General features: G+C 40.9%; 1 protein-coding gene across 2 annotated transcripts; it reads left to right on the top strand.

Moving 5' to 3' along the window:
- Positions 1 to 2,488: 2,488 nt before the first annotated feature.
- On the top strand, positions 2,489 to 24,283 carry lima1a (LIM domain and actin binding 1a). Of its 2 annotated transcripts, none has more exons than XM_044037473.1 (11): positions 2,489 to 2,723; positions 4,508 to 4,686; positions 5,738 to 5,783; positions 9,553 to 10,059; positions 17,243 to 17,309; positions 19,074 to 19,153; positions 20,245 to 20,310; positions 20,481 to 20,532; positions 21,212 to 21,276; positions 21,374 to 21,507; positions 22,503 to 24,283. In XM_044037473.1, exons 2-11 carry the CDS (start codon positions 4,562 to 4,564, stop codon positions 23,656 to 23,658), a joined length of 2,298 nt encoding a protein of 765 aa, XP_043893408.1. In that variant the 5' UTR covers positions 2,489 to 2,723; positions 4,508 to 4,561; the 3' UTR covers positions 23,659 to 24,283. The 2 variants fall into 2 exon arrangements, with proteins under 2 accessions (XP_043893408.1, XP_043893409.1); XM_044037474.1 differs by lacking the exon at positions 2,489 to 2,723 and adding an exon at positions 3,003 to 3,119.
- Positions 24,284 to 25,704: the final 1,421 nt, after the last annotated feature.

The following is a 25,704-nucleotide window of genomic DNA, read 5'->3' as shown; positions in this document are numbered from 1 at the left end:
ATATCGACACATGCCCTGGTGTATCAATTATCATACTGCACAAGGAAGGACAACGATATATATCATCGATATTTTACCTTACAACAGAGCTTCTCAAACAGTGGGCCGCGACCCACTGTCGGACTTTGTAGGACTCAGATTTGACTCTACAAAGTATTCTTTTTACCTAAATCCTTCAAACATTGTTTTGTTTCATTGAAATCATTTTATTTGGTAAACCAGATCTTTTAAATGGTGTTGACACTGTTCTTGGTCCTCTCGCCTCTTTTAGTCGCCCGGCAAGATTAAACCTAGTTCATATGTTCATCACGTCACGCTTGGATTACTGAAATATTTTATGTTTTGAGCTTTTATTTATTTGTTTTTTATATTTCTTATTATTCTTATTTTATTGGGCACAGTTCTTGTTGCTTCTGTTTTATTTTTTATGTTTTATTTATACATTTGCTGGGTTTTTACTCATTTGGTGACTTTTCTTATTGCATATCATTGCGTCCTTTGACCTTGCACTGACCAAACACTTTGACCTTGACCTAGTGTCATTTGTTTACTTATAAAACAGAGAAAATCTGTCTATTTCTCACAGATTATCATCTTAGACATCAATTACATTTTGTGCCTTTTAACTAACTGATCAGTGGACTAATCATTGGACCTGTACAGGACAGATATCTTGAAAGTGAGACTTGATATGGGAAACTCCCATCTAAGTGAAAAGAAAAAGTGACTTCATTTAAAGTTCTGAGTACAAATACTGAGAGTGAAAATGAAACTCACCTCAACCTTCACTGTGAAATACTCAGGAATCCCAGATGTATTTACTGGGAATTTCTAAGATGAGATGAGGCCAGTTCCTCTTGGCAGCCATCATGTGTTTGGGATTAGACTGGCTCAGTGTTGAAAGATGTGACACTGGTGGATCTAAAAAATCTTTAGTCCCACCACAGAAATTGAATTGAAACTAATCATCACAGAAGCTCTTGATGTATTAAATCCAACATGGTACAAAGCAGACGACAACTTTGATCAATTAACACCCATCCATACATACTTTGTCTGCTGCTTTTCATGGGCTTTAGTTGCTGATGTCCCGCTCCTAAACAGTGTTTCTCATCCAATCCAATCTAATCCAGCTGTATTTATGAAGCACTTACAAAAAGTACACAGACAAACACAAAAGTTTAAACAATAAAAGACAGTAAATCACTAAATTGTATTAGTCTATGTTGTGTATTGTGTGTGTGTTTGGTCGTACATTATGCGGCAGCCTTTGTGTCCAAGACTAATTTCCTTTAGGACAAATAAAGCAATTTTGAATCTTGAACAATGATGGTTCATAGATCATCAAAGTTTCTTATTTAATTTTCTGTCAGTTAACTGATAATCAATGAGTTAAACTTCTTAACAGTTCTAAACATAATCATTAATATTATAGTGATAGTGAAGAAGAGTACTAGAGGACTGTAAATGGACCAAACTATGGACACTATGAAAACATGTAAGTTCCAGAGGTGGAAAGTAACAAAATACATTTACTCACATTACTGTAATTGAGTAGGTTTTTTGTGTACTAAAATTTGTAATTTTATATTTACTCAAGTATGGTTTTTTTTGGAAGTATTATACTTCGCTATGTGTTGTTACTGAGTAAAAAAAAAGGAACTTTGGCAGTGAATGATGAGGACAGAGGACAGGTGAACCATGAGAACAGAGGACAGGTGAATAATGAGGACAGAGGACAGGTGAACGATAAGGACAGAGGACGGGTGAATGATGAGGACAGAGGACAGGTGAATGAATGATGAGGACAGGTGAATAAATGATGAGGACAGGTGAATAATGTGGACAGAGGACAGGTGAACGAGGAGGACAGGTGAATTGGCAATAATTAAGGTCCCTTTGTGACCTTAATTATTACCCATTTTGACTGACACATTATGTTTTTACATATTTTTTTTCCTTTAATTAAAACATGTGATTTGTGTCCGCTTGTCCTTTTTGCACAACACAAGAACCCCAACCTTGTTAAAAAAAAGTAACTAAGTGACTTTTACTAACTGAGTACTTTTTAAACAAGCTACATTTTACTTACACTTGAGCACATTTTTAGACCAGTGCTTTTACTTGAGTAGATTATTTCAGTACTCTTTCCACCTCTGGCAACTTCTCATTTTAAGAAATGAGGATATTGAGTCATTTCTCTGCATTCTTGGCAAAAAAAAAACATATTTAAGCAACACGTCCTCCCCTTCTTGTCCCAAACCTCCCCTCCTGCCTGTGTAAGGATTGTGAGTCACATCCTCAAAACCCTTGACCTTGTGAGAAAAATGGGCAGCCAGGAGCCTGCAGTTCACTCAGCTTCCAGGAATCCAGCGTGGGATTCCCCCCTCCCCCATTGTGCTCCCTCTTCTCACCCCCCACCCTCTTCCCTGTCTGCTATGTTGTTTAGCACGAGGCTTTCCACATGCCTTCAGGTCAGTTTCAGTCACATTGAGTCCAGCGGTGCTGCTGATTGGACAGGAAGGGTTAGAGCGTGTACCTGCCAGGTGGAGGTGAATGCTGCTTCATTACTGGCTGAGAGAGGAGTTAAATGGGAGCACTGTGGCTCCTCCCACTTCCCTGGCCACACAAAAGCACTGGTGGAAGCAGATGGGGAAATATGCAAGTAGTAAAGTTCTAAAGCAGACCAGAGCCACAGAGTAAATCAGCTGAGTCAGTTACAGGTAGGTGGTGTTTCTCCACTTGAAGGAAATGTTTGAAACATGAAGCTTCTGTGCTTTGTGTTTCTTTGAGCTTTGATACAGAGAACCTTTGTGTTCCTTTGATCCTGTAATATCTAAAATGAAGCATGCAGAGCTCTCTTTTTTTCTACCCTCAGGCTGTGTCTCAGGTTGTTTGACTGTTCCTGAATTTCTGTCTCTTTTCTTCCTTTGTTAACTTTGATGCCACTCTGGAAGAGTAAGCTTTGCATGGACTGCATCAGTTTTACATGCTGCTTTGTTTGGAATCTAAACTGTGTTACAGAGGTGACTCTTTGTGTGAACACAGTCACTGTCATCCTTGTATATGCCACAGGAAAAAAGCCGGGATACTGAGAACAGGGATGTCGGATTGAAATGGTGAAATTGTATTTTCTGTTTCTGTACTTGATGTCATTGTACATGACGACATGCTGGGACAATACTGTTTGGGTTTTTTATTGTAATATTTTATACCAAATATGTGATCATTTAAAAAAAAAAAAATTAGGTGGAACCAAATCATTAGTTGATTTCATGAGCCAATCCTCAATTAATTAGGCAACATTCTGCAAAATCTTGTGCGTTTAAAATGTCTGTGTTAAACTGATTAAACAGAACTGACTGAAATAGTCGTATGTACCGTTTTGTGATGCTTTGTGGTCTCAGCGATGACTTGGTTCACTGGTTCATCTACAGTGTCTTTGTTGACTAGCAGGTGTAATCTTTTGAATCAAATTATAATTTGCCATGGCGTATCTCGGGTGTCAGGAACACAAAGATGAGCAGGAAGTTGTTGCACCACCTGTAGATGACGTTGAGATGAGTGTGAGCTGATCTCCTGGAGGCTGCGGCGTCATCGTCATCATCATCATCAGCCGTCTTTAATTCATCTGTACCGTGTGTAACTCACTGATGACAGTTGTATTTTTATTAGCTCACGCACGGTGCGGCTGTGTGTGTCATCGCGCCAATGGCCTCGAGACTGAGGAGTTGCAGAAGAGACAGGCGTGTGGAGACATGTGTCTGTGTACTTGTGTGACCTAGTCAGTACCAGTAACCTGGTCCTATGAGGAGAAACTCATTACTGAGGAACTGGTTTAGTTTGAATTGTGGTTAGGTTATGGCTAGGGTGTGGCCTTAACTGGTTATAGTTGAGGCCAGGGTTTGTTTAGGCTGTCCAAATGTCCAAATAAATGGAAGTCAATGCAGAGTCCTAAGAAGAACAGCTGCGTAAACCAGTTTGTGTGTTGTGAAAGTGTACAAAGCAGTGTTTTTGTGATGCAGTTGGGGAATGAGTTGTCATGTCTGCCGTTTGTCGCCCTCAGGCTCAGTTAGAGTAGAGTCACACAGGGAGCAGATGGTCAATGGCTGTGTGACGAGCTCTATTGACTTTCTGACTCACACACTGGGGCCACTTTGTGCCGCCGGTGTAATGCGTTGTCTGGTTAAAATGTATTGATTTGTGCACAAGGTTTTCTTCCGACGTAGAAGCCGAACGGACACCTTTTTGGGTCTAAAGCCCATTTAACTACACACAAAGGGCCAAGTGTCACTTTAACTTAGCGTTGGGATAGAGGGGGTGTCATAAACATTTTTAATGCACAGGAAATGTGTTTTAGCTTCAGCCCGAGTTAAAGCTGCAACACTGCAAAGGAGAAGCTACAGCAGCAGCAGCAGCAGCAGCACATGTGCTTATTTGCCTTATTTTTGTTTTTATTTGAATAAATGTCATCCCCTTTTGTGTGTGTGTGTGTGTCCTCTCAAAGTCACGTTTGTGGGAAGCTGACGGGGCAGATTGATCGCTCAGACAGACGGCAAACATGACCTCCATCGCTCCATTCAGCCGCAGGCAGTGGGCGTCCCAGTCACTGAGGGTCACCGCCAAGGAGCTGTCCATCGTCTCGGCCCGCGGTAGAAACAACGCCATCGCAGAGCGTTTCTCCAAGTAAGTCGCTCCTCACCACGTCGCTCCCTCTGCCTCTGTCTGCTTCTGAGCAGGGCTTTAATAATTTACCAGCAGCCACTCAGCAGATCACTGTCTCCCTTTTCTCATGTGGCACCTCACCCAGTTTTCTCCTCTTCTCCTGATAAGAAATGAGGTCACGGGCCTTGCAACACTTCCTCACCTCTCAGCTGTAGGTCTCTTCTTTTATGTAAAAGTGTGGTTAATCACACCATCAGCCAACCAACCTGTTACTCCACAATCTCTGTGTCACAGAATAAAACTGTGTTAAATTCAAGATGGAAGCAAACCAACACCACCTCCACCCCTGGGCTTCCACCTTTACCCGCTAAACACAGCGTATCAAGTTACTTAGTTGTGAGTGTTATTTCATGTCCTGTCTGGACTTACGCCCTCTGACCACTAGGAGATAATGCTGCTCTGTGTCTGTGGGTGAGGAGTATACTATTTAAAGCAGATAAAATATAAAACACAATCAGTCAACCAGTGTAAATCAAATCTAAAATGCCAAACTAGCATTCACTGGTCATCGTCATGACGCTAGACAACCACATATGATTGATTAACCTCTTTAAATAGTGTGGTGATTCTGTTGTGTCTAAAACAAAGTCCTTGCCTAAAATACATATAAAATACTTATTTTAAGGCTATGAAAACCATTTTTATTTTAAATTAAACTCTCAAACAAACATTCTTGAAGGTAGCCAGACTCTGTCAATAAGCCCTCCTAAATATCACATACTGGACATTTTAATCTGCTGTTTTGTTTTTGATAAATAAACGTTATAAAAGTAAAAAAGAAGAAGTTTTAAAACGATCCAGCTTGTGTTTGAGTTTTGAAGCAGAAATGGACAACACATTAAATCCACTGTGTGGGCTGAAGGTTTTCCGCCCAGATTTACTGTCAGGCATGAAATCATCTGATGGTTTTCCTGCACGTGTGTGTGTGTGTGTGTGTTCATACTCACTGACATTATTTTCCATCACTGTCCTCTCATTTACCGTCTGTCCCACGACGTGTCCCTGTCCTCAGGTATCAGATGGCAGCAGAAGAGGGGAATGCAGAGAAGAAGAAAATGGTACGTGTCATGATTTAAGCTTGATTTGAGCTCTGTGTGATGTGGTTTCATGGACAAAAAATGTCATCTAAAGTTTAAAAAAACAACAACAATAAAACACTTCTATATGTGACGTTCAGTCAGATGATTATGATGATGCCTAATTATCAAAGAAGGTAAAAATAAATGCTAATCAACTGATCTTTTTTTGAACCTAAGTCCTGACTCGTGTCAAAGTAAACTCCATAACAATTTACTGTGTTGGTGGATTTTAATCATTCACATGGAATCAATACTTTAATATTGCTTTCTTATACGACTGCAACTTGTTTTTAATGTTAAAGAGAGAAATCTAGGTTAAAAAAAAAAAAGTACATGTAATCAGTCGTTCCACTTGGAAAGTGTGTGACACTGTGACACACAAACAGCTGCTAGTTTTCCCTGCCACACCTGTTGATCCACAGGCTGGAGAAGCTATATTGTTGTTATCTGAGGGTGGGATTATTTAACGAGCAGGGTCTACACACAAGGTGCAGCCTGGGGGGGGGTAAGACCCTTCTTTTCTTTTTCTTTTTTTTAATGATTGGATGTGTAATTCTCCACATGGGCTGTAGAGATCAATGCAAATGTCAGCAGAAGTCGCTGCAGAGACTTTTCAGATTCTCTTTGCAGCCACATAGTCTTATCTCTGGATTATTTCAGAATGAGAAAATGCAACAAGAGAAACTGAAGAGTGAAAGGACGACAATCTCCCAGTGTGTTTGTCGTACAGTATGTGATCCAATTCTGAGTTTGTGTGAACATTGTTATTCTACCTGTTCGGTCTTCATAAACATAAAGATGCAAGATTATTACTATAATTATGCTGTGTCCTTTACCTGAAAACAGGCTCTGTCAAGCAATTGTAGACCTGACTGAGGGAGCGTTTATGTGTAAACACCAGCAGTGCAGGGGCGGGCGGGGACAAAAAGCATTTATCCCATGAAACCGTTGAACAAGCAGACAAACAAACAGTAGAATTCACATATTCATTCACACCACATTTTGCTTTACTAGCACAATGTTGCAGTTGCAGACCTCCGTCTGTCTCGACCTAAAACAAAACACTTCCTGTGTGCAGCGCAGGAATACGGTTATATTGAGAGGATAGTCGTGTGGAGCTGACAGATATTTATATAGCACATTTCAAAGTGCTTTACAATAAAATAGAAATATAGCAGTAGCATTGAATATATAAAAGGCATAATAAAACAAAGAGAGGTAAAAGAAATTTAAAGAAACTAAACGTTGCAGTTACGGCTGAGGTGCAGCAGTGATGATGGTTTTTATTTTTATTTAAATGCAGTGGCAAACGGGTCGGTTTTCAGGTTAGATCTTAAAAGAATGACTTGATTTCGCAGAGCAGCACTCTTCCAGATATTTGGGACATAAAAGCAGAAGGCAGCTTCCTCACGTTAAGTCCTGCTTCTGGGGACGCAGAGCAAACCCTGACCCAGATGACCTCAGTGGTCTGGAGTGAGCCAACCGGTCAGGAATGTAATTTAGTCCTGAACCATTTAGTGCTTCATAAACTAACAGCATTTTTAGAATAGAATAAAATTTTAAAATGAATTCTTTGGCAGACGGGAAGCCAAAGCGGAGTCATTTGTTCCTTTTTGGTCTTATTGTATGAATTAATTTGACTTTTGTTTGTATTTAAAGTACATTCAATTTTGTGACTACTTGCGTCGTGTGCTTTTAGAGACCATCGATTTGTCAAAATTAGATTAACATATGAATACTCTTCAGCCTTTTTTCCCCCCTGGCATCCATTGTCCTTTTTTAGTAGAAGTAAAGAAGGTATTCCTTTGTTCCAGTCCCATAAATGAACATCTGATATCACTCCAGTCATGTCAGTTTTATCAGAGGATAAGCGTTTGACCTGCTTCAGTTACTGTGTGCTTCTTTGTTGCCCTCTGTTTCGCTTTCTCTCCCTTTTACCTTTTTTACTAATTTCCTGGAGTTATTTTCCCTCTTTTCCCTCACTGACTGTCTCTGTTTCTGATTTTCTCTCCTTCCCCGCCCCTCACCCCCGTTCACTCCCCTCTTGTTTCCTTCCCTCTCCGTGTTGTAGGGGATGGGCTAGTTGCTTCATGCAGCTCTGATTCCCTTCTCAAGGCTCTCACATCTGGGACAGCTTGTAGCATTTCCAGCCGGCCAACAGACACACTCTGCACACACGCACACAAACGCACACACACGCGAACGCACAACGCCAACTGGACAGCCGGGTCATCTGCCTCACTCTCCCTCAGGTTTTTAACTCTCTACTTTTGAAAAGAAGTGTCTTTGGTGCTCTTCTTCTTTTGGCTTTGTCTTCTATTTCCAGCAGATGAAGGTTTACAGTTGTGCATGCTGAGCAGCTAACAGCTCTTTGTCTTTTGTGCAGTTGTGTCTTTTCTTCTTGTTGCATAGCTGGAGGTGTTGTGACTTTGCTTAGAATAAAAGAAAGTTTTTTAGCTGAAGTTGTACGCGGCTGGGTAGATTTTCTTTAAAGGTGTATCAGGTGGCACACGTCCAACTTTAATAGAACTCTCTGAGGAATGCAACAGCCTCCATGTATGAGTCACTGCTCCATTAAGTCTAACAGTCATAGTTTTCATTAAACTGAGATGATGACGTTAGATCTGCCCACATTTGATCTGGTTCATTCTTCTGTGTGAGAAGACATGGGACCCCAACTGATCTGGTTGATTCCTTTAACTAATAGAAAACGATTCATTATCTACTTTAAGTGGTGGTCGATTGATTGAATGAATATCTTCGGATTTGCACTGATCTGACTAAATGAGCAAATTAAAGACCTCACCTTCAGTGTCAGTGAAGTTCTGAGGGTAAATGTCTTTAACCAGTCAATGATTCAACTTTTGGGATTACGTACTGTATATTTACTTAGAGCATAGGTTACTGTTTGATAATCAATTCATCTGTCATTGATTCATCACAAAAATGTCTTGACAAATGCCTAAATGTATCTCGATACTGATCCTAATAGAACAATTACTGGGATGTTGTGTTGTGTTGTGAACTGACAACCTGCTGAAACCTTTTGATCCGTTTTTAATATTCTTTTAATCATATGTTTAATTATTAGTTCACCAGGAGGCAGTGTCACAAATCTGGACCTTTTATTACGTGTCATATATTTGAGTGTATATAACTAGATAATAATCAATAATTGATTAAAAAGTAATTCATAGACCATCAGACGCTGGTCCAGTTGGACAGTATTTCTGCAAATGGGACAGTTGAAGGCAACAGTCAGAAAATACTGATCATAAGATAATATTTTTTTTTTACAATAAATCAGATCCGCAGAATCATACCCGGATCTAAGCATGTCAGTCAGGAGTCAAGAACATTTTGAGTCTTGGTAATATTAATCATTCCCAAACAGAAACTGCAGTTTGAAACAATGTAAGTAGCAAATTGATTCTTTTTCCATTTTTGACCACTCTACACCGTTTAAATGTGATGCATACATGGTGGAACAAAACACCAGCACCATCCGTTGTTTTTAATGTTTATAGGAAAAAAGTACTTGTACTTTCCACTACAGTGGATTTTAGTGTATAAAAAGTGTCATCAGGCAATTCCCCATGTTTGAAATCTATGACACTGGAAATATTTAAATGGAGCTTGACTTTAGAAAATAAAATAAAAAATGTATGTCAGAAAAATGGTAAATTAGATATTTTACCTCAGTGGTTCAGCCTGAGTTAATTAGACCTTTGTTTCCTTTTCTCTGCAGGTTGCAGAACCTTTGCCTTCAACTCTGCGAACTGGAAATCTAAGTGTTTTAAAGAAACGCTGGGAACAACAACAACAGCAGCAGCAACAACAGCAGCAACAGCAGCAACAGCAACAGCAGCCATCGTCCAGCCATACAGCCCAAACTCAGGAGACCATACCCACACAACCTCAGATCCACTTCAGGCAATCATTAGGCCCCAAACCCAGACCCAAGTCACTGATCAAAACCCGGAGTGAGTCCCTGGAAATCACCACTCTCTTGCAGGAGCAGGGCAGTAATCAAGAGACACAGGTTCACTCTGAGATCAGTGAATCCACCTCCAGCCAGCTCCAGGCAGCTCAGCCACAGGACCTGACCAACATGGAGGCCAGCAGAGAACCAGAGGGGCTGGAGGGAGCAGCAGCAGCAGCAGCAGCAGCTGAAGTGCCTGAATGCGAGAAACCAAGCGTTCCACTCAATAGCCTCAAGATGATGTTTGAGAAGGGAGAGAACCTGACCAACCAGGCAAGTCTTCTTTTTTTTTAGTCTTTGTCTTCACTTTTCAAGGTTTGCAGTCGTGAAGAAAGCCAAAGAAAATCAACTCGCGCATTGTAGTTAATTGCACTTTTGATTATGTTAATTTTAGTGTTGCTTCACACTCCACACAACTTGTAACTGTATTCTGCAGTTATTTTCTAGTTAGAATTACTAACATCACAGTATGGTAATAATGGGGAAGTATTATTACAGTTATAGCATCTTAATTCTAATACAATTCCACCTTGGTTGTATAATAGTGGCTATTCAATATATTCCTGTCTTGTGGTTGGCTTCAGAGTAGCCTGTAGCTTTAGTTCAATAGAGTCTGCCATCTTTCTCAGTCATGTTTCGACAGCAGCCCAAACAGTGTTTTGTGTTGTGAGGAAGGAGCTTGTTAGAAAAACCAACAACGATATTCTTCCTGTTCTAACGTAGTCCCCTGACGTCCTCCGTTTGTTGCAATCTGCATTCCCACCATTAGATGTCACTAATGCTTACACACGGGACCTTTTAGGTAAAATCTCAAATCTATATAATTTGTTTCAAAATAATTTCATTATAGAACATTTTAAGAAGGCAGGACCGTTGTATTTGACAACATCAGTTTCTAATAAACTTCAAAATGTTTGAAGTTGAACAGATCATCCATTATTGTGTGTAACGTGCATGATTTCTGCAGGTCATCGCTGATCTAACTGTCGTGTAATGAGCCGTGATCAACGGTCCAGAGAATCATCTAGTTCCATAATTAGATTTATTTTAAGAAAAAAAAAAAAGACTCCTTGTTCTCAAAGTGGTCGGAACTGTCATGCTGCAGTCACATGATGCAGCCTCAGTTCACAATCCTTTATCTCATCACACACACAAACATAGCGTCTCACTCTCAGCTGACTTGCATCTCCTCTCAGAAAGCACCAATGACTGGCGGTCTCTGCCTCGCGCTCCTCGGGGCAGCTAATTGTTTGTGGACCGTAAAGGTGCAGACGTTAAACGTCCGGTCATGTATTTCCCTGGAGGCGTGTAAAATGTAAAGTGCTCATACTCGAGGTGTGACATGCTAACAACGGCCATGCTGTGCTTCCTCCACACAGAGCGCCCATTTATAACAGACGGAGAACATTACGAGCCATTATGAGGCTTTAAGAAGCATATCATATACTGATGTCACAGAAATGTGCTGAGTCACAATCCGCTGGACGTGAGCTATTGTAGCCTTTTTAAAGCAATTCACTTCAGATGGTGACTTTCATTTAGTGTTAATCTTGCCACTGCCCTACACTGGGCATTAAAGCTCAGTTATATTGAGAGGACACGAGTTGTCACCTGACTCTACAGTTCCTCGCAGCTCCTATAGGTCATTGTTTTGTTTTTTCTGCTGCAGTTTAAGTTACTCACACATCCAAAACAGGACATGCACACAGTTAGAGGGCAGCAGATGCCCAGAGAGGAGCAACTAAACAACCAGAAGTGTAGTTAGCCGCAGCTAATAAGGATCCAATCAATAACAAATGAATACTTCCTAAAGGGAGCAAAAAATGTAGCTAAAACAGAACATATAAGACTTAAAGATATAATATGTAACATTTCTGCACAAAATGATCATAAAATGACAAGTAGTGTAGTGTACGTACATTACCTGGTTTAGGTTTAGGGTTACCCAGTTAACCCGGTGAATGATGTCATCTTCTTCCCTCTATGAGTGAGAAAGGAAATATTCAGCTCTACTATCTTTCTACATTTTATTGTATTTATTTCTCACTAAAACCTGTCCCGATCTGGACCTTCTGACAATCGTGGGTAACCTCTGATTTAAATAGACTATCTGGCCAAATTATCCGGTTAGTGTGAGGGATTAACAGATACGGATGTTGCATACTTTTGTTTAGAACCATAACTTGTACAAGCGAAGTCAATTCTGTCTTTTCAGCCGTGACTTCATCCACAGTTATTTTTTGTGTCTCTCAGCACACAACAGCTATTAACTGACAACGCCGACAGTCCGCCTCCATGTCTGTGCATATCCCAAAGCGACATTAAATCATGCAAGTTTCTGTGAGATCCCAAATCTCTGGAATCTCCTCCCTGAAATAGTTTTGATTAAACACCAACTGTGTGGTCCTGCGTCTTGACTGGGTCGTCTAGTCTGTGCTTTCCTAGGATATGAAGTCAGATTTGAACATTCTCTAGTGTGGGACAGACTGAATTGATCGCGACGACTCCCTGATGTTCTCCACATGAAGCTCAGAAGCACAGGGGAATGAGTGTAGATGCTGCAGCTAAGAAATGTTTATCTTGAAAGTTAATGATATGGCAGCGTTATGTTTGTTTCTACTTCCACCGTGTGGCCAAAACAGCAAATAATGGCATCTTACAGGAGTAAATACAAAAACAGACCTCGATCTCCACTAGTTCCTTAGTTAAACAGCCACTCCTGAAATGTTCCACTCGTCCATTACCATAAACATTTCGTCTTATGAAGAGGAATGTGCTGTCTTTTCTTTTCTGTTAAGTCTTCCAGACAAACAGGCTCAGACATTACCCACTACCACCAATCCTGCACTGATGTTTTGAAAGTGTACGGATGATGGCGTTCGCCATTTTCTGATATGTTTACTGTTTTCCTTAAACCTCAGATAGTTTTTGTTGAGATTTCATGCGATCCAGTACAAACAAAGGATTGGCATGTGGATCAAAAACATGATAATGTGCTGCTGTTGCACACATTAGAGACACACGCCTCCTGTGTGGGGTTTTTCTAAAAGTGGGCTCAGTGATCGCAGCTATATGCTGTGTGGAGTTTAGTGGGATTTGGGGTCTTTGAGTGGAGTTTTCTTACCAAAGGAGGAGTTGTTTGAGGAATCCTTTGAGCAGTAATAAAAGATCTATACAGTTCTGCAGACTCTGTGTACAGGGAGTTGTACAATAGGCTCCACTGTCGAGCTGAGGCTGGGCCTTCTGCTTCTTTGTTGAGCTTCTCCTCACAGGGCAGATGATGTAATGGTGGAGACCGGCAGGCTCATGACTGCAGACAGCTGATCTGACCGTCTCCCCTCAGGCTACAATGCACTGTGTGGACATAATTGAATTAAAAAAAGCACATCAATGTCACTCCTTTGGGATCAATATTCTTAATCCAGCAGGTTATTGAGATCCAAGCTTTGTATCATTTGTACCGTTATGTCTTTAACCCTTTAGAGTTCCCCCTTTAGGGACATCAATTTTTCTTTTGAATTATTCGCAACAATAAATCTAAAAATATCTAATGTTCACTGCTGTCATTGGCATGTAATCATTGGCACGTGTCTGCCAATCATTGACCCATCTCAAGGCTTAACAGTAATTACAATTAAATTCTCCTTGAAATATATTTTCTGGAAATTATTTTAATTTTATTTGTAATAAAACTATTTTTTTTGTTTGAGTTGTGTAGACTTACTGGCCTTTTTTAAAGGGTTAAAATCTCAAAAATATAACTTCTATTTGATATGTAGGTTTCAGGCTATTTAAAGTGGGGGGAAAAAATTAATATAACATTTTTTACAGCAGTTTAGTCAGGATATAAAAGGAACTCTTAAGGGTTAAAATGTTTTTTACAGCAGAGCAAAATGAATATGGAGACTGAAATATCTCTAAATGAATGGAAATCAAATCTGTACAGCAGAAGCAACCCTAATATTAATGTTAACGGATTCTCTGAGGTGTAACTTTAAATGGTTTACCTCATGTGTTTCTGTCCATATAAATGACAATTTACTGGTTTCTTCAACTTTCACACAATAGATCAGTCATTAATCATTTAAATAAAGACTTGAATTCTTGATTTATGATACTTTCATACTTCCATATACTGTATATCCAGTATACTGTGCCCATTTTGGCTTTTCTACCATTGTCTAACAAAGACACACGCCCCCCTCGCTTCATCCTTATCTAAATAATGGCCTTAACCATCCACTCCTCTCTCCCCCCCCCCGTCTGCCCAGACAACCCACAGCCTAAACATAATCACACAGCCCAGCCCCACCTTCCGCCCCCCTCCTCTTTTACTCCACTCCCTGCACCAGCTGCTCCTCCACTATACTCTACTGGCCCAAATGACTCCACCCCACATAGGCCTGCCGCTTTATTGTGAAGCTGGGGCACCGTGACACAAACACAAAACAACAAAAAAAAAAGCTCATAAACCACCCCACCCTTCTCCTTTTTCCCATCTGTAACGCCACGGCACACTTTGCTTCCCCGCTTCTCTTGTCATCATTTTCAACTTCATCCGGCCACACCTCCCTTTGAACAGCCCCCCCAGGAACACCTGCTCCCTGTCGCCTCCCAAAAAAAAATCCCCCTCTGGAGACCCTTCCCAGCATCTCTCCTCTGCTCAGTCTGCTCCTGTCACTGCAACCAAGCCGTCTCCACTGGTTTCACCATCACCAATTCTTTGGCTTATTTGTCTTCATTTCCCTCCAGGACAAGGTAACTAAAATGTTTTCATTGACACAGCCATGTGGTGCTTTTTGCTTTTGCCGTGTTTGGCCTGTGAACAGGCTCCTGCCTTGACTCGCACTGTCTCAGTCGGTGTTCACTGTAGCTGAAAGAGGCCTTTTAGGCGACACAGCTGCAAAGGATCTGTAATGAAAACAGCTTCTCAGAGTCCACACCATGGACTAACTTTATCAGTTCATTCAGCCTTTCAGCTCTCAAATGTGTGGATTAACTGCTACAGTTAAACTAGTTAAACTTAAGACTATATCTTTTGGTTTGTGGACAAAATAACTCTCTAGGATGTCATTTTCTGGAGGTTTGGGAAACACTAATTGATTAATGGAAAAAAGAAAGTAAGTGAGTAATGGATAATAACCATTATTTGCAGCCCTACTTAGTATTCGACTGTTTTAAAGACTGTTAACTCATGCTCGTGATGTAGGCACTTTCCTGCTCTGTCTTTGTTTTGAGTACTGTCTTGGTGATGTGTGTGCGTGTGTGTGTGTTGGGTTGTGGGTGGGGTCATGAGGAGGGGGACTGCGAGTCAATCTGTCAGTCTGAACCGGAGCTTTAATGGTATCAGGACTAGCAGCAGATTCTTTGTCTCAGCCGCTGAGCCAGTCTGGCCTCATATTCCGTGCTTTCTTGTTTACATCCAACTGACCCCACCCCCAGGTCTAATCCACCCTCAGGGATTGATGGATCCCTCATTATGATAATGAAGATGTTTGCTTTTCGTTGCGACTCATCTGTTATCACCCGGCATTTGTAGTATGAGTGTTCACTCATCACTCACTCATGTTATCGTGTGTGCGTGTATTATTTATTTATGATTGCATGATGTTATGTTTAACTCACTCCTGACTCAAGATTGTCACATTTGGCTCAGACCTGCCCTCACGTGAGTTCATCCGTTCAACCCTGGCTCAAAATTATTCAGTCAATAAAAAAGGTATAAAGTTCAGTTCAGGGCTGTAGTAAAAACAAAAAACAAACTTTCACAAACTGTGTATAATGCACCTAAAATCCTCCTATATAAACTCATATCCTCTATCTGAATTAACCATTCATGATTAGATTCACATCGACAGTCAGAAGAAAGAAAGACAGAAGAAAATCATATGAAAGGTTCTGGTCAGCTGTCGGATTCAAACCCAGAACCTTCTTGCAATAGATGAATGAAAATAGATGTTTGCAACCGGTTCAGTGCAAATTGTCCTGTTTCTGTTCTACTTATGAGGTACTTTTAGTTCTTTTTGTGGCACAGGCCTGAAACCAGGCGATGCAGAACTGCTCAGGCTTTGACAGAGGTGCCCTTCACCCTGTTTTAAGTTGATGTTCCATCAAAATAATCTTGCCCACATAATTTGAAAGTTGCTTTAAAAAAAAACCAGAACCTTGCTCTTTAACATCCCAACCATGTATTAACCTTTGAGCCATTTAAAGTAAAATAAGACTTTCAAGTGTATTCTGACTGGTGCAGTTTTACTTCATGTAGTATTTATACTCTACTGTTGCAACATTTACTGAGAATCAGTAGAGGATCTTAATATTCTAGCACTGTTTTGATTTAAAATGCTTTAATGTACCTTTTCCTCCTTTTTCAAAGTAAAGTAAGTCAAGTTTGTGTTTAAGCGTAGAATATATAGGCTGCAGATGTCATTTAAAAGGCACCAGAGTATGAGCAGTCGTTTGCAGTCTCAAACCACATGTTTCCTGATGATAACAAAGATCCGTCTCTGAAACAATGATTCACTGATGAGCATCGACTTGTCCGTCACTTGTGTAACCACCTGCACTCCTTCAGTTGTGAAATCCTTCCCAGCTCTACCTGCCGAGGCCTGCAGACTCTGTTGATGCTCGGCGGGCAGCTCGCTTTAAAGAAAACACCCTCACACTTAAGTCTAAAATCAACAGACACGTAATTTCATTTCCAAATCTACAGAGCGGGCAAGTGTCTCGCGGCCCTGGCAGAGTAAAGGGTAAATGGGTACAAGTGTCAGTGGCGTTATCTGTACGTGAATCTGTGACTTCACCGGATCCACAACAGATACTAAAGATATGAGATGATAAACATTCCCCTCACAGCTGTTCACAGCGCCACCGCTGCTTTCCTCTTAACATAAACCAACAGATGATCGCATCGGCTTATTATTCATTTAAAAATGTGGCTGTGACTTGTTCAGGCACGGCAGCAAATCTTAAACCAACTTCTTAACAGTAACTCATTGTTATTGTTTTGCCACTGGTGGTATTATTGTTCTTCAGAGTTTTAAGAGGAAATCATGCTTGAAGTCTTTTTTGTATTTATTTTTTTTTATACTTTTTAAGTTCATGGACAGAGGGTCTACAAAAACAACACAACATGACTATAAAATGATCAGTTTGTTTTCTGGCCAATGATTGTGGACAGACGGATGCTCGCCTGTCTCAGACTGTCTCTCTGAGCACATAAGGGGATTAAAGTACACACACACACAAAAACACCACTTACTTTGTACATCCCTCTATGCTTTGATCATCGTGGTGGACACCAGCGCTTCCTCTCGGTTTGCTCCACTGGCTAAAACATGTGACAACCGTGTGTGTGTGTGTGTGTTCTTATGTGCTTTTAATGTCTGTTTTGTTGCCTTGTTTGTGCTTATTTTCTCCACCACTAACAGTCGCTGTCTGTCGTTTTTGTGTGCAGGTGTCCAGAGAGCAGACGAGCAGAGGAAACGGTGGTAACACTGCCAGCATGGAGCAGCTCCTTGGAGGTATGCTTTTACTCGACCGATCAGAAACATGTCTTGAACAACTTTGCTCTGAAGGCACTTTATGTATAGTTTCAAGCGGCCCTGCCCTGTCTAATGGTGGACCAGATTAAATTATGAGAGCTTGATACTCATGTAATGCAATATAAGTCAATGTTTTTTGTGCTGTCAGCATGATCAATAAGTATATAAAGTGGAAGGAGGTGCTGACTGTGATATATGTAGTTTTAATGGCTTCTTTCTCTCTGGTGTTTTTTTTTTAAATCAAAAAAGCTGTGATGAACACACTGAGCTCTCCTGCTGCTTTCGAACTAATTCATTAATGAACTCAAGCATTTAGGAGCTTAAGAGGCGGAGCTCAATGACTGAACACTGGATGTAGATTACTGTTAACGCTATTGTTGCTCTTTGACAGCCGGTTGTTCACCAACTTTAAAATGTGATGATGAAATTTCAAGTATTGTTATTTATTAATATATGTATTCATATTATTGAAATGGCTTGACTTATGGCAGTACTTTTCAGATAGTGGGGCTAACTGAGGGGTTAACATGCTTTTGTGGCCTTGTGTACAAACCTGGCAACCAAGCAACACCATGAAGCAGGCCTTACATTGTATGAGTAATACTAGCAGTTCAAATGACAACAATGCCATTTTTAGCATATTTAAATGTGGAACATCTGGGAAATCATCTTCATCTTCTATATTCATAGGGCTCGACTTGACTTGCTTGATTCTTGCAAGAATGACTCAACACTTGGAGGTTAAGACTTTAGACTTGCTTGAAACTTGAAGGTGAAGACTTGAGACTGGTTTGTGGCCTGCATATGTGGGACTTTATCTCATCTCTGTTCATTTGACGTCATGTGATTATTGTAAGTCCAGTTTTCTGATCTCCACCATCTATGAAAAGAATTGTGGCCCCTTAAATGCTCCACAGTGTTTAATAGCTGTTTAGGATACAGTGGAGTCACAAAAATCAAAACAATGAGCTGACGGACTCTAAAATAGCCTGTAGATTTAAAGTGACTTGAAGAGGAATCTGATGATGGACAACACCCTCTACATACAGCACAGGTTCACTCCTTTTAAACTGATAAAATATTATCATTATCATTACAGCTTCTTTAAGAACAACCATTACCACGTGTTTCTACGGTGTATTAAGAAATATTGTATACGTCAAATAATTGCAATAATGAGCTTGGATTCATCCAGCATAGTTCTCTCGTCCCAAACAATGACCTCGTCCAAAACAATTGTCCAGCTTTCCTCTGGATGGATTACATCCTTCCCAGAAAAATGAACCGGCTCAGAAGTGACGACACAGGCGCAGTGAATCCATCATGATAAGCAGACTGTTGCAGAGACGGAGGAAGCACAGGAAGAGACCAACTGCTGTTTCCCTTCGCTCTGCACACGACTCCTGACCTCATGTTCCCGTCCACAGCCTGCATGACTAACCAGCAACTGCCTGCACTCCGTCTGAACTGGAGTGGGTGGAAGAAAATTAATAAATCCTGAACAGGAATGGGGTCGCCTTGTGAAAAAGAATTTACCAGATGTTCCCATCAATGACTGCAATAAATATAAACGCTGTAAAAGCGAATTAGTGTTGAAGGGTTTCAATGGACAACTGAAACAAGGCTGTTTAAATATATGTAAAAACACTGTATCAGAGATTAATTAATAAAAGTCAATCGGAAGGTTTAGAATTTAAATCGTTTTATGTCTCAATTTTGTGTATCTGTGTGTTTTTACATCAGATGGAAGTCTTGCAGACTCCACTCCTCTCCGGGACCGGATGGCCCTCTACCAAGCAGCCATCTCCAAACAGGATGTCAGCGTAAGCATTTTTAATTATTTAAATGCACAGTGTGTAGTTTCTGCTGTCAGGGGCCTCGCTTTCAATCAAAACAATAGTTTTATAGTGATTTAAAGTGTTGGAAACACTTATGCTGGTGTAAGTACACTACTCAGAACATACTATAATGCTGCACAATGCTGAACTATATAGTGGAAAAGTCACCAGAGAATAAGGAAACGTATTCAACTGAAATACTGGCATTGATAACAATGGTACAGCCAGTTTATTCACAAATAAAATGTACAGCCTGCAAATTCTGTTCATGTTTATTTATGTTGTGGACAAGGTGCATCAAAGTAGCTCCTCGTAGATTCGTCTTTTGGTTCATGCAGGGTTAGATCCTAAAACTACCTGGCAACCTGACGTCAATGGGTGAAAGTGGGAGGAGGGGACAACGCTTTGCAATACATTTCTCGTTTGGATTGCAGTACCCTTTTTAAACTGTAGTTGCATGTCTTGCATATAGCCCCTTTAATGTTAACCTGGGTATTTGACACCTCAGGGTGTCAAACTTCCCTGCTATAGTTTTATAAAACTATTTAGAAGACGCCAACACGTATCACACACAAAAAAAACAAGCTACAAATAATGTCATCACGTTGCATTCATGGGACTTATAGGATCTAGATTTGTTTGTATCTTTGATCCATTCAGGGGAATAAACATCAGGAGGATGCTTTAGTTTAGGCTGTTGTGTTAGTTAAGTCTTTGCTTCTACTGCAATATTTAATGACTGGTGTCCCTGTTTTATATTTGGATACAATGCTTTGTCCACATTCCCCGCTACCTGAGGACAGATTTCCTTATTACATCTGTCTTGCACTAAAGCTTCGCAAGGTGACTGCTTTGTGCTTTAGTGAAATCCAATCAACCAAACTGACTCTAGCGTGAGGGCGGCCAAGATGCAGCTCATCAGCCTGATGTAAGCAGAGGGAGAAGCCACAGGCAGCTCACGCAGTCATTTTAAAGGCTGGGCATTTGTCCTGTAAGACGTGGCCACTGTGGGTTAAGGTGTTTTCCTTACATTTTGTCTCATAACATCACGCCTCTGTGATTTCTCCGTCTCTCAGAATGATCAGCTGGACAGTTTCTGTGGGAAACAGAAGGAGAACGTCCCTCCGTTCAATCTGGACATGGTGAGGAGTCGGACTTTACCTAAACTGTTAAATATGTGTCACAGCATGACATCACAATACGTTCAGAGATTTAATTAAGAACCCTAATGTTACAGACGTGGTGCACTTTGTGAAAGTTGAAGAACTATTTGAAAAACGACACAATCTTCTCACATCCTTTCATGTTGCAGAGTCCCGAGTCGGACCCAAACGGCAGGAAAGGTTTTACTACAGAGAGTAACGGTAACTTACTGTTCACATCTTCTTATGATTCGATGATGGGAGTTCTCTCCTGAAATGAGAATGTATCATTAGTCTGCATGTTTGCTTGGAAAAACACGTGTTTTGTGGTTAAATCGAAGTACCTATGGTTAGCGTTTAGAAGTGAACTTGGTGTTTTATTTATGTACTTTTGTCAACTACACATGCATTAATCAGGATTTTACTTTTCCAACAACACTTTACAGTACAGCATGCTAATGATGTGGCACTTGTGTGGTAATAATTTTGTTACCACCATCTATTTTGATAGTAATCACCAAATAATAGCATGGAAAATCAATTGAACGTATTACACTGATTGTAACCGACAGTAATTCTTTTTACCAAACTATTTCCTGGATATTACTTTTGAAATAACATGGTAATACTGTGATATTATCTCCTTACTACTACCATTGAATTACCAAGCTGAAAATTGCATTACTAATAAGATGGTAAAACTACCTCTTTATTAAAATAGTATTACCATACCATGAGTAGAGAATGAATCATATTTATTTCTAAACGTCATCCAGGGATTAACGGATTCCTGAAAGTTGCTATCCTTGTAGATAAGTTTATATAACATGAGCACAGCTCTCTCTAGTGTTCAGAGCATGTCACTGCTGCTTCTAATTCTGGTCACTGTTTGATCTGACAGGCTCTGGTCCTGGCACCCCAGCGTACTCTAATCAGAAAGACTCACCTCAGCCTAAGACTCCAAAAGTAAGTCTCCACATGAACCCTTTACTTCACTCACTGTAACACACACGTTAATGTTTCACATGACTGAAATTATTCCTTTATTGTTATTACTTTGAAGAGCTTCCGGCTGCCTGTGAGGGAGACCTGCGTGTCCTGTCTAAAGACCGTTTATCCCCTGGAGAGGCTGGTGGCCAACCAGCACGTTTACCACAGCTCCTGTTTCCGCTGCTCACACTGCAACACCAAACTCAGGTGAGGAGGACACAAAACTGATCATCGAAAAAACTATGATGATGCAGTGCTTTTACACCTGCCTAGTTGTCTGTCATGTTGAATTTTGTTGTTTCTATCTTGTACGTTGTCCTTACTTAACCTTGTTTTTGACTTGACTTGGGCACGTAAGTCTAAAGTAAACATGCATAAAGAAAAGGAAGTTAGTTTGACAAATCAGGCAATTTATGAGAGAGTCATTTGTTGCCTGGGGGAGATTCTTCTCCTTTTAAATCAGGTTTCAAACACCACTTCACCCTCGCAGTATAACTGAGACAATAGCAGTCATCACAAAAATCATTTATCTCCTTCATCTGCTCAAGCCAGGAGCAGGAATGAATAACTGAATATATCCAATAAACCCTTTTTTAGGAAGCACAAGCGCACGGCTGTTGTTTCTCTGCTGCTAAACATCATAGCATGATTTAAAAAAAACAAAAACAAATATAAAAGAGCATTAAAGCTGTGGTGTACAGTCTGGAAAAGTTAGCAGTAAGGCCACACTACAAAAAAAAAGAGTAACCGATACGTACCCCAACATTGAAGTGGCGTCGAGGAGAAAGGACAGCCTTGTTGACATGGACTGCATACGTGTGAATCACCTGTGAGGAAATACTATAGTCTGGTCGGTTAGCAACAGGTAATCCAGCAAATTCCCTTCAGTCCGAACAAAATGTCTGGTAATATTGACAGTATTGCAAAGGCTACAGACCCTGGCTTTTCTCCAAACAACTTGTTTTATTTAGCACCTCGTCATGTTCTGACAGCCGCCAATAAATTAAGTGTTTCAGAAACAAATTACGGACATGAGCTTTATTGGCAAAGATGAATGTCTTTAATGACAAAAAAAACCTTTGCTTTAACAGATGCTATGTAGTGCTCTACATCTGAAAATAACTCCACATACGTGTGTGTGTGTGTGTGTGTTTCGTGACCTAAAATGTCTCCTCTTTTTTTTCTATCCCTCTGCGCGCCAGTTTGGCAAACTACGCCTCCCTGCACAACAACGTCTACTGCAAGCCGCACTTCTGCCAGCTCTTCAAGGCCAAGGGCAACTACGACGAGGGTTTCGGCCACCGGCCCCACAAGGAGCTGTGGGAGAGCAAAGGTGAATGCGGCGAGACTTCGCCACAGTCCAGTGCTCAGGCCAAGCCCAAGGTCCAGAGCCCTGCTCCAGCCTCAGACCTGGAAAGCTCCAATGTGGAAGACTCTCCACTGGCTAAAGTCAACGTACTGATGGCCACAATGGAAGCTCTAGGACAGGAATCGGAGAAAGCCGAGAGACCCACTGAAACCCGCCGACTGAAAATCTCCTGGCCACCACGCACAGAGTCGGAGGACGGTGGCAGTGGAGCCACGACAACCACAGATGGGGTCTCTCCTGGTAAACCCATCAAAGCCAAGTGGCCTCCAGAGGAAGACTCCCCCTCTCCGTCCAATGACACCAACGAAGAAATGTCCTGCCTGCGCCGGAGCTCCTCCCTGAAGGAGCGCAGCATGCCCTTCACTCTGGCAGAGCAAACCAGAGACGGTCCAGCTCCCGAGGCCAGGAAGCGAAGTCCAACCCCTCCAGTGGACGAACAGCAACTCAGCCCTGAGCCGCCCAGCATGGAGCTGCAGCACAGTGACGGCCAGTCATCAGACAGCCAAACTCCCACTGAGGACAACTGTGTGGATGTACACACCAGCTCAGGAGAGGAAGAACAGGAGGGAGAGATGAAGAGCGAAGACATGACGGACCTCCATGTCCCACAGGAGGACAACGACACTCGACTGGGAGGAAAAACTGAGGAGGAGCAAGAGGAGGAGCAGCAGCAGCAGCAGGAGGAGGAGGAAGAAGAGGAAGAAGAGGAGGAGGAGGAGGAGATGGAGGAAGAAGATGGAGGCGTGTTGGAGGAGATGCCATCAGAGCCCACAGCCATTTCATCTCCTGAGCCCGAGGTGGAAGCCTGCCACTCGTCCCAGGATGTGGGATTCTGGGACAGTGAGGAAGTGGATGACAAGGAGGAGGAGGAGGATCAGCAGCAGCAGCAGCAGCAGCAGCAGCAGGAGGGGGAGGATGTCCTGACGGTGGAGGAGATGATTAAACGAAACCGATGCTATGAGGAGGAAGAGGAGGAAGAGGATGTGTAAAGTGAATGATCTGCTCTTGGCCAACAAGCTGACAGCCATGAACACTTTTTGCCATTCCTTCATGTTTAGAGCTTTTTCTACTTCTCTTCTTGAAAGTTGCTGCAGTGTCTAGTGTGAACTCTGAGCTCTTATTTGTGCCTCTGTGAGTAGTTTTTCAAGCATTTGAAACAATTCCTCCTACAGTTTTTTTAAGACAGTTGGAAATTGTGCCGCTCTGATAGAATTTCTTTTAAAAAGTACAATATTTAAAATTCTGCCCTGTCTGATGAATATTTTTACAACAGAAATGTCCAAACCTGTTCGAAACACCAGCGACACGGTCTTATCACGCCAAGATGTGACAAACTATCGTCCCTCATCATTACAAAAAATGGAGTTGCATTTGAAAGACATGCTTAACACTACTCCAGTCTGTTACTATTTGTATCACTACTGGATTTGATGGGATACAATTTCTGTAGATTATGAATCTGTCACTTCATTTTCAGTCAAAAAAAAAATACAATCATGTTGTTCTGTTTGCATTTTGATGATTGCATTTGTAACTGGATCTGAAAAATGTTTTTTAAAACCAGGGACCAAATATCTTAAACGCTATTGTTTAAATAAATTGTTATATACTTAACATGTTGTGAGTGTTGTGACTTTATTGAAAATGTGTGTGTGTCTTCGGCTTCACAGGCTAATTTTAATATCCATCTCTTTAATATCCTTCACATTCGCATTAAAATGGAAAGAAAATGTAAACGCACACTATATAAACAAGGTGGTTTCTGTGTGAATGGTTTAAGAATTTAACATGGTTATTGCCTTTGGTATGAAATATGTCTTGTTGCTGCTCTATAGCGCCCTTCTGAGGGCAATTCTCAAAAAACAGTCCTGAGAGGACTGCTCAATAAAACGCACAATCCATTCAATTCAGCTCATTTCAACCTTTGGCTGATCTGGGGTCATCCTATTTTATTCATTCCACAAGAGTCAAACAAAGTATTTCACTTTAGTTTTCAGAATATTTGAGTTTAGCTGTCGCTAATACAACTTTGAAAGTCGACATAAATGTCTGAAACCTGCATTTACAATAATTCAAACAATGAAATGAATTGTCCAACACACACACACACACACCATGCTCAGATATGTGTGAACATTTGTACATTTGTAAATGAAAATCATATTTCACAACTAAGTGATCAGACTTTGAAACCAAACTCACTTTAAAATTAAAACAATGCACACCTTTATTACATTGCTGAAACATTTATTGGTGATCAAACATACTAAAGGAGGCTTTCATAGTGCAACATCAACAAGGCAAGGGATCATTATTACTAGTTACTACAGGACTGAGTAAGTTTAGAGATGCTACAAAGATTTTTAAACTGATTTTGCTCAATTTGGTTGAAAGGTGGAAAACCTCTGTAAACTGAGATTCATAGTAAACTTAAATATAAGTGACTTAAATACCCTGAACTTAGATGTGGCTTCAATGTCCACATCGGTGTCACATTAATATCTTTGCACAGTCTAGCTTAATCTTTTCTTTTTTTACAGTTTCAGGCTTGAACAGCCTTTAATGCAAGTCTCTTATGCAGCCCTGCAGGAGAACAACACCAGACGGATGTACATATATCTTTACATGCCCATCGATGGCTCTGAAACAAATGCACAACAAACAGCTACAAACTAAACATACAACCCTCCAGCAGATATGTGATTTAATAGTTAAACCCTGTGTCGTAACTTTACAGCGTGTTATGTCTCTAGCGTGTAGAAGTGGTGCAGAAACCATACAAAAACCTGCTGTTTGCACCTCACTGGTAGGTACAGAGGAATGTGCATTCAAGTTACACAGCTGCTGCTTCTGATGATGATGTAACAGACAGATAGAATTGTGAAGACGCAGGGAAAAAAAACGTGATTTGGTTAAAGTTTTGGTTAACTGATACATATATACATATATCTATATAATATTGGTGATATCATTCCCTTTAACACAAGAAAAGAGAAAATCATTTATCGGAATTATTTGTGTGGAAACCAGCTCCC

The sequence above is a fragment of the Solea senegalensis genome, linkage group LG11, assembly GCF_019176455.1.
Source record: "Solea senegalensis isolate Sse05_10M linkage group LG11, IFAPA_SoseM_1, whole genome shotgun sequence".
In the NCBI taxonomy this organism is placed as follows: Eukaryota; Metazoa; Chordata; class Actinopteri; order Pleuronectiformes; family Soleidae; genus Solea; species Solea senegalensis.
This window is presented reverse-complemented; position numbering and strand designations above follow the sequence as displayed.

Excerpts from the sequence above, each read along its gene's own strand:
- lima1a (XM_044037473.1), top strand. The coding sequence starts at position 4,562 with ATGACCTCCATCGCTCCATTCAGCCGCAGGCAGTGGGCGTCCCAGTCA. Across the intron at positions 17,310-19,073 it reads CATGGAGCAGCTCCTTGGAG|ATGGAAGTCTTGCAGACTCC; the intron begins GTATGCTTTTAC and ends TTTTTACATCAG. Across the intron at positions 20,311-20,480 it reads CTCCGTTCAATCTGGACATG|AGTCCCGAGTCGGACCCAAA; the intron begins GTGAGGAGTCGG and ends TTCATGTTGCAG.